The 9,840-nt window shown below is 40.7% G+C and overlaps 1 protein-coding gene across 2 annotated transcripts in view; it reads right to left on the bottom strand.

The window, feature by feature from the left end:
- The window catches only part of gabra3 (gamma-aminobutyric acid type A receptor subunit alpha3), a 125,256-nt gene continuing 115,416 nt past the window's right edge, over positions 1 to 9,840 (bottom strand). The window contains exons 10-11 of one of the 2 annotated variants that reach the window (XM_026181152.2): positions 6,681 to 6,719; positions 1 to 6,535 (exon numbers count right to left, since the gene is read on the bottom strand). In XM_026181152.2, coding sequence (XP_026036937.1) covers positions 6,227 to 6,535; positions 6,681 to 6,719 — 348 coding nt within the window. In that variant the 3' untranslated portion in view covers positions 1 to 6,226. The remainder of the gene's footprint in view (positions 6,536 to 6,680; positions 6,720 to 9,840) is intronic. The other variant, XM_026181153.2, reaches the window with a different exon arrangement.

The following is a 9,840-nucleotide window of genomic DNA, read 5'->3' as shown; positions in this document are numbered from 1 at the left end:
CATGAAAGCACTTTAACTTTATTTACTGTAAAGAACAGCGATTCCCGGACAAAAGGATGGAGACAGCTTGTCAGCAGCCCCACACAAACCCTGTGTAATAGAAAGGTGAAAGGTTAAAATAAAAGAGCTTATGCCTAACAGCTTTGCTTCACAAGTAATTAGAAATGAGCGTCCTTTACCACAGCAACCCATTTTTTTCTTTCTTCTCTTTTTACATCAGTGAGTTCCATCCTTCATCAAACCAACTTCACGTCACAAAAAGAAGCGCATTAGCCCTATTAGCAAGTTAGGTGTCATCATCTACTGGCTTACCATAGTAACTGGTCTCCAGTTTGCATAAATTATACAATAAATTTACTGATGGCATGTGCGATCTATGCAACTTGGCATCTTACTGAAAGAAAAGCATCCTTTGTGTGATGTCAGGTCACTGGTGAAGTGAAAATAAAACTTATCTTTGATGCTTTACTCAGTGTCCTGCTAATTCCACTGGGTTCACAAAACATTTGTGTGTCATCACGTTGTTCCGAGATGTGTGTCGGGACTCTCATTTTAGCAAACGGAGTGGTTATCCCAGTGGAAGATGGTGTTCACTCCACTGAGTGTGAACAGGTCTTTAGTGTTGCTGTAGTCAAAGCCTTTTTCCACGTTTGAGCTCTGGGAGATGAACAAAACAGGCGCGCAGACAATAAAACAAAGAAAAACAAAGCACTTTACGGGCTAAGAGATAGCGCGCACAATATCCTTTTAGTGTTAATGAGTAACTTCATTTATCATTGCACAAGCATGAAAACAACCTTTTGTGTCTATGTCGTGGGCGGGGTGGTGGTCTAATTTTCTCAGGCGTGCGGTTGTAGCTAAATTTAAAGGTTGTAGTTTTACACATGACGCCGTTCCTGTGCAGTTGAAGGCACCTACAGGGCAGTCAGAACTGGACTCCAGCCAGACAGCAACAACTTTCAAAGTCTGTGGACAACAGCACAGCTGCCTTTGTCAAAAACACAAGCTAGTGTTCATCAAATGTTCATCATCAAAACTCTTGTGCTGTGCAGATTTTACTTCATTTTTAATTCTCTGCTGTCACTTCAGTTGCAGTTACTCTTTGTAACACTGATGCCTCCCTCCCCTCTAAAAGCCGTCTGGCAGTTTTTGGCAGTTTACTCATAGTGAAAGGCTCTCGAGGGTTGCATTTTTTTTTTTTACTTTGTAACGTAATGTGTGTAATGTAATGTCTGGCTCATGTGCCTTCTGGCCAATGTGCAGCATTAAATCAAGTTTTACAGGTAACCTCCAGTGTGTGTACATCTACCAACAGTTTTTTGTGTGTAATAGAAAACTGTAATTTCATAAATCCTGACCATTAAAATGTATGGGAATAACACTGCATCTGTTAATTTGGACAATTCATTAATAGCAGGCAGCACATGTTAAATAACCATATAAATGAGGTACAACATTAAATATAGACTATTTATCATGACATATATTAAAATCGTCAGCATACACTTTAAGCCAGATGTTGTGCCCTTGCTGTTTTGTCTGATTTGTGTGTAATCTACAGTGGCTATAAATGTTGTGAAATATAATAAATTTTAGGTGACTGTGCTTTGACTTGAATGTGTGCAATATGTTTGTTCCCTGTAGGATGTCTTCAGGCTGTAACTGAATTTTCCCCTAATCAACCACAAACAAAAAGGACCCGCATGCACAGCACAGACAAACACACAAAGGGTTAAACAACAATAGTCGTCAAATGAGCCTCTAAAGGAGCATCAGGTGAGTCCAGCGTGTTGAAAGCGTGCACCTTTGAGGCTCGGATGTCACCAAGAAGGGCCTTTTAACTCCAAGACAAAATACACGGTCCTTTTAATCCTCATTTCCATTTGCTATATCCCATACAGTAAGCACACGAATGACAGAGGGCAACACAGAGTCCAGTCACTGAGCATATAGAGACCACTTCCTAACGAAAACACAAAGTCCACAAAGTTCCCGGAGCTGTCTTTGTAGAGGAAGTCTTTGATCTCTCAATGCGTAGAGACATGCAGTGAAATTGCTGGAGAGAGAACACAGTGTGTACGACTCTGCTTGCAGACAGCTGCTTATTCACAGTTAGGTTTGAAAAGTGCACACAAGGTACGGATCGTGTTAATAGCTCGATGAGTATTATCTCTACTGTACATCTTTATAATACCATAACACGTAGTGTTACAGAGCTCAATGTAAGACAGCAGTACTTATCAAATGTAAAAATAAATGACATGACATATCAATATTCACAAAAACTATCGGAATTAATTTCACAATATCTACAAATTCACAACTTAGTACTATTCTGAGCAATTATTCTGCGCAATTAGAATTGTTGCCATTTAGTTGAATCATTTGTTTAGTTTGCCTATTTTATCTACAGCTTTCTACGCATCAGGAGTTTTGCATAAATGCTGTTGAGGTTACGTCGTATAAAACATAGAATATTTAATGCTGTACTGAATAGCATAAATATATTAATATAGTAATATAGTCTTAATATACTCTATCTCATATGGATGACATGTTTCTGCTGAAGTTAACTCTGGCCCTGTGAGAAAAGGATTTACCACGTGACTAACACAATCATAGCAGAGCCTAAATGGCAACAGTACAGTGGAGTCCTGCTCATCGAAATCATCCCAGGAATGTTCAAATCAATCAATCAATCAAAACGAAATAAAACAATTACCACAGGTGTACATGCAGACTCTTCAAAACACAGTTTTTTCTTACAATTTCTAGTTTTAAAAACTGCTCAGATTCTTATTTCTGCACTATGACATGTGTTGGCTGCTATGGTCTTTCCAAGCAGACTGGATGACGATGATTACGCTGTAGTTTAGCGGCAGAGTGAAGTGGTCATGGTCTTATAGCTCCGGAAGTGTTTTACCCTTGTTTGCTAGTCACAAACACACAACATATGCGGATTTAAATTTTTTTTATAATTGAAGAGGTGTAGAGAAGTATGTTATTCTGTAAATATTTAACTTGATCAGTACAGTCAGTACAGCTTATCAGTCACACTAATTTCATGTTGTGAATGGGGTTAGACATGAGTTTATGAATGCTGTAGTACACATGAAATCACAAAGCAAATTGATCTTTGGTTATCACATTATACCAGATCCTGACATGACAAGGGTCTTTGGGCATATTAAGTAAAGTGACTGTTTCTGCTTAGAAGTACGTACCTACAGTACATTTATCCCACTACCCAGAAGAGTCATACACAAACATTAATGCTGTTTAGCAGCAGCCAGCAGGGTTTATAAACCCTCAGTGGATGTGTAAAATGGATCATTTTGTTTGAGACTAAATTCTAAAAAAAAGGAAGAAATAAAGAAGAGGAAACAGGGTGTTTTCATTGAAAAGTGTATAAATCAATGAAATGTATCGGATTAAAAAAAGCTATACCGCGCCGGGATGATGTGTGGTGTTCAGAAATATTTAGAGGTAATACGTATCATTAAGACACAGCGACGTGCTTCACCCTGTTTGTTATTATACATTTAATTTGCCCGATGAAATGAAATGAATTTCTATTCCTCGATTTCAGTGCAGAGGTTAGTATCACGCCTTATTTTGCCATTATAGCCACTGTGTTTCTAATGTCTGTATAAGGTTTACAAAGAAATGCACATGCTGTTGCAATTTAGCTGCATGTGGAAGAGAGAGATAGGGTCTAGCTTTGTGTGTATGTCCACATATGTATGGCTTGAAATTAGACGCACTGATTTATCGTAATGGCTAAAAGAGTCAGTGCTCTACAAATAGCCACTGATTACATTTTATAATAATAAAAATGTAAATATCTCATTTGTTCTTCATTTGATTATATATCAGTTTTTAAAAATTATAATAATACATCTTGTGTTAAATTATACACATTATTTGATAAGAATAGCTTGTTTTCATCATGTTATATGTCGGTTAAATTCACAACTTGTTCGATGTACTTAACTTAATTCTTTCAATCATGGAACAAAATTTTCTATTGTATTGTTGTTGTCCTGTATCTTCATGTATGAACTGGCTTAACATTATTTAAGATGACTGCAGAGCCAGTTCAGTATGTGCGAACTGTGCGTGTGTGACCAAATAAGGGTAAAAACACTCCCAAAACTCTGTACCAGCTGTAAAGCATAAACATTGCATTAGTATGCACAAATAGTTGGAATTATGCGTGTTTATACAGATGCTGGGTTATGAGAGGTTATGAGTAACTGGGATGAAGTACAACACATTGATACCAAGCCCTATTTCCTTAGTGACAAACACCAATATTTGAGGCCAAAGATGAAAAAACGTGTACAGACTTCACCATGCATTAAGCTATGACTGAACACTTCTACGTGGTTTGTATTAACAAACCTTTACAGGTGCCACAACACGGTTCACTCACTGTCCTAAGCTTACCACTGAAAATGGTAAGCTTAATGTATGAAAGAGTATCGAGTACAGTGGTTGTCAGAGCAGGTATTTAACATGATGAAAAACAGTTTGCTTAGCATAAAAAGCAACAGAAATGGCTTTAGAGTTACACCTGCATAAATGCTTAGCACACATAACACAGAGTGTCACAGGAATACAGACACCGCTAAACAAATCAGAGACAAATTCAATGCACGAGCGATCATCGCTCCATCGTTAGTGGCTCTTTGGCGCGATCAGAACAATTTGTTGTTGTTTTATTATTATGAATTTTGCAATGCAACTGTCGCCAGCGATGGCAGTGTCTCCGAAATGTGTTCAGAAATGCTGCATGACTGTGACTCGACTTTTACTACAAAACACAGTATATGGAGACAATCAAATCAACACCGACCGACTTTACACGATAAAGTATAAAAGGGCAAAAAATACAGCACGAATCAAAACGCTTGTGCATGAGTGTGGCTACGGTGACCGATGGAAACAAAATAAGGGTGAAAAACAAAAACAATAAAAAAAAAGGTTTCAAGGTGCCTGCTCACAGTTTACTTAAAGGGCGAGTGTCTGCTATGATTTAATTTGTGAAACGTGTCACGTTATTTGCATTTGAACGGCGAAAAAAAATAATGTGTGAATTCGACTTCAGTCTGAGGTAATGGCGGTAGTTTGTAATGACTGCTCAGCTCACAGAGATGTCAAAACATAAATGGCACACGGACTATGATATATCCTTTAATATCTTTGCTTCAGCTTTTCACTAGTGCTGAAAGGTCTGTTAGCCTTCGGCACTCATGGGAAACATTTACACTTTATACCCATCTCCCCCGGCGCGGTGCGTGATGCACATCCCATACTGCACTACACTGCAGAGCATGGATGCCAGTTTGTAAATGTTTGTATGTAATGTAAACACACAGACCGTCGTCTATATGTGTGGAAATGCAAGTGTAAGCATGTCAAAGCCTTTTTTGCTTCGTGATGTGTGTATTTACCAAGGCACGTAGCTTCTCTGTCGTAGGACATAGCCAATTAAACCTCAAAGAGCCACTGAACTAGAAAATGTACAGGCAGCCCAATGAGACGCGAAAGCAGTTGCAGATAATACTGTATTGGGACTGTTGAACTTCACCGCAAGCTGAAGGTCAGACACTGACGATTATTAACGATGTTCCTATGGACCTACACAGGCTGCCCCCAGCTAACAGAATAACAGTAAAGCGACCAGCAAATGGCTCTCTTGGTGTCTTCTGATGCATGTGTTCGTGTGCATGTCTGCATGCATATCTCAACTCAATGCACGTGACAGTCTTATTATTGGTAATGAGCTACAACGAGAACGTTGAACGCATGCTTGCCCTGACTTATCATAAGAAAAGCGCAAACATGTCCAAATTTGGTGGAAAATGCAATTTGACTACTCTACAAAACAGCAAGCCGTCAAAGGTACAGCAAAGATCACCGGGTTACTCACAACAGAGAACAGGGCCAGAGCTAAGTGTGGAGGGGACGAAACTAAAAAGAAATGCTGCACAAACACAGACTGACGTGACAATGTGCTTCCTCCACGGTCCACTACTCTATGTGAATCTACTGTATGGTCAAATTTGCCTTCCATCTATACGGACGTGCAAAATATCAGATGCCTAAGAAAAAACAGACACACAAAACATGCGCGCACACACACGTACACACGCACAAAAAAAGATGTAATGGACTTGGCACACCGAAACCAAACCCAATCAAGCCGAGCATTTGGTCAGACTCAGTTTAGGTTGTTTGCCTTCATGATAGCGGGCTTTCTGTTGACATATGTGGCCCAGTAACCCAAGTTGAAGATGAAGAACAAAATTGGGAAAATGATGCGTGATATCTTGTCCACTTTGCTGACGCGGTTGTAGGATTTCTTGGCCTCTATGTAGGGGTCAGGCATATAGGGATGCTTCGCCGATGCTCCCGCGCTCTTGGAAATGGTCGTTAAACCTTGATCTTTAGCTACGTTGATGGCGTAGGTGGTTCCGACAATGTTGAAGGTGTTGTTCGCCTTTTTGGACAAAGTCGCAGATTCTCTTCTCTGAAAAGGAAGAAGGAAGTAAAGCAAAGGTCGTTAGGAAGGGGGGGGCACCAGACTCAACCATACTTCCATTTGAACTCATAAAGAGGAAATAGAAGCAACACCACGAGACACGACACACACAAGAACAAAACAAAAGCCTAACCATATCTTTAATCCTGGCCATGTTAGCCTGAAACGGTTCCTGAAAAGAAAAGTAGAAAAGAAAAAAAGTTTACCAATTATATTAAAATTACCCAACTTACATACTGTATTCATCAGTATCTAGCTGGAACTACTTTTGAACATACCGTCAAATCAAATCTGCATCATACAAATCTGGATTGCAGAACGTAAAGGACCAAGATCGAAAAAAAGAAAATCATGATGAAATTAAAAGTATGGGAATAGGAACAGTTCTGATTTGCATCATTGCAGAACCAGGCTGGACTGGCGTCTGATACTGCTAGCAGTAGCAGTAGCAGCACAGAGCAGGATTAGAAGGAAAAGCAAAATAACAGCGCCTGAAAACATGTCTGACAAACTGTATCAATGAGAGCAGCCAGACCTCTGCAGGCAAACAGATTGCGATACAACAAACACGACAAAGGCTCTGTGTGATAAAGCTGGCTGGAGAGACTGCCGTCTTAGTTCTACTAGAGGGAAATCATTAGACTGTCTTTCATATTGAAGTCGCACAGGGAGCCAGAATTTTATTTGCTAAATTGGTACTGGCTCAAATAGCTAAACTTGCATCACTAGAGGATCCTGTCAGCCTAGCGAAGAACAGTACAGCGCACACAGTAGATGTGGGAGAGCAAGTAGGACACTAAGATTGATTACCAGGCAGAGTTTTAGTTTCCTGTGTGGCATCCAGTGTGCGAGTCTGTACTGTGGTAATTTCCTTCACACCATTCATCCCCACTGTGGCCACTTTAAGAAACTAATTCAGTGCGTGTCTTGTAACAGATTTTCACTTTCACAGCTCCCCCTTTTCACTTTTGCTTTGAGCCCAGTTTTAATTTTTGCTCCACTTTTTTTTTTTTAGCTTCATTTAATTTTCCTTCCTTTTTGCTTCTCTCCATCTTTTTAATTAGCATAACTAATGTCCCCTCTACCCCAAAGTGCTTCACGGTGAATCTCTTACAGCGCACAGCTCATCACCAAATATTTTGTTTGGTCTTTATGCTCAGTGTTCACATATACTCACGAATGGAGGCACAGCAATGGTTTTACACGTGACAAGACATGTGCCGTGGCTATGTTCAGTGTCTCGAGTGCGTGTAAATCTCACAGGGAGTCCTTTTTAATGTCTGCCAGTAGGTTTTGCTTGTTTGTTTTTTTTTTGACTTTGTACTGGAGGCAGCAGGATTGAGGAGGAAATATATTTACTGTCATAAGTGTGTTTCCTTGAGTGAGCAGGGCAACAGGATGAGTATGATCCTTCAACCTTGAGGAGAGCTAACAAACTTGCAGGCAGTTGATTGCTTTAAACCGGTGCTTGAAGCACCTGCTATCTTAAGTCAATTTGAACAGAAAAAGAAAGAAAGACAGAAGAGTCACACTCTTGCTCCCAGATAACCAGGTACCTTTCAATGATATTGATTCTAACACAGAATGAGCTGCTCTATTGGAGGTTTCTGTCAGCAGGAAAGGCAAATTACTACAATATCACGCATCAGGGATACATCAATTGTAGTAACAATATACAGTGGGGCAAAAAAGTATTTAGTCAGCCACCGATTGTGCAAGTTCCCCCACTTAAAATGATGACAGAGGTCAGTAATTTGCACCAGAGGTACACTTCAACTGTGAGAGACAGAATGTGAAAAAAAAATCCATGAATCCACATGGTAGGATTTGTAAAGAATTTATTCGTAAATCAGGGTGGAAAATAAGTATTTGGTCACCTCAAACAAGGAAAATCTCTGGCTCTCACAGACCTGTAACGTCTTCTGTAAGAAGCGTTTCTGTCCCCCACTCGTTACCTGTATGAATGGCACCTGTTTGAACTCATCATCTGTATAAAAGACACCTGTCCACAGCCTCAAACAGTCAGACTCCAAACTCCGCCATGGCCAAGACCAAAGAGCTTTCGAAGGACACCAGGAAAAGTATTGTAGACCTGCACCAGACTGGGAAGAGTGAATCTACAATAGGCAAGCAGCTTGGTGTGAAAAACCAACTGTGGGAGCAATCATCAGAAAATGGAAGACATACAAGACCACTGATAATCTCCCTCGATCTGGGGCTCCACGCAAGATCTCATCCCGTGGGGTCAAAATGATCATGAGAACGGTGAGCAAAGATCCCAGAACCACACGGGGGGACCTGGTGAATGACCTGCAGAGAGCTGGGACCAAAGTAACAAAGGTCACCATCAGTAACACACTACAACGGCAGGGAATCAAATCCCGCAGTGCCAGACGTGTTCCGCTGCTGAAGCCAGTGCATGTCCAGGCCCGTCTGAAGTTTGCCAGAGAGCACATGGATGATACAGCAGAGGATTGGGAGAATGTCATGTGGTCAGATGAAACCAAAGTAGAACTTTTTGGTATCAACTCAACTCGTCGTGTTTGGAGGAAGACGAATACTGAGTTGCATCCCAAGAACACCATACCTACTGTGAAGCATGGGGGTGGAAACATCATGCTATGGGGCTGTTTTTCTGCCAAGGGGACAGGACGACTGATCCGAGTTAAGGACAGAATGAATGGGGCCATGTATCGTGAGATTTTGAGCCAAAACCTCCTTCCATCAGTGAGAACTTTGAAGATGAAACGAGGCTGGGTCTTCCAACATGACAATGATCCAAAACACACCGCCCGGGCAACAAAGGAGTGGCTCCGTAAGAAGCATTTGAAAGTCCTGGAGTGGCCTAGCCAGTCTCCAGACCTCAACCCCATAGAAAATCTGTGGCGGGAGTTGAAAGTCCGTGTTGCTCGGCGACAGCCCCAAAACATCACTGCTCTCGAGAAGATCTGCATGGAGGAATGGGCCAAAATACCAGCTACTGTGTGTGCAAACCTGGTAAAGACCTATAGTAAACGTTTGACCTCTGTTATTGCCAACAAAGGTTATGTTACAAAGTATTGAGTTGTATTTTTGTTATTGACCAAATACTTATTTTCCACCCTGATTTACGAATAAATTCTTTACAAATCCTACCATGTGGATTCATGGATTTTTTTTTCACATTCTGTCTCTCACAGTTGAAGTGTACCTCTGGTGCAAATTACTGACCTCTGTCATCATTTTAGGTGGGGGAACTTGCACAATCGGTGGCTGACTAAATACTTTTTTGCCCCACTGTAGCTCAATATGGC

Source organism: Astatotilapia calliptera, chromosome 10 (genome assembly GCF_964374335.1).
Source record: "Astatotilapia calliptera chromosome 10, fAstCal68.1, whole genome shotgun sequence".
NCBI lineage: Eukaryota > Metazoa > Chordata > Actinopteri > Cichliformes > Cichlidae > Astatotilapia > Astatotilapia calliptera.
This window is presented reverse-complemented; position numbering and strand designations above follow the sequence as displayed.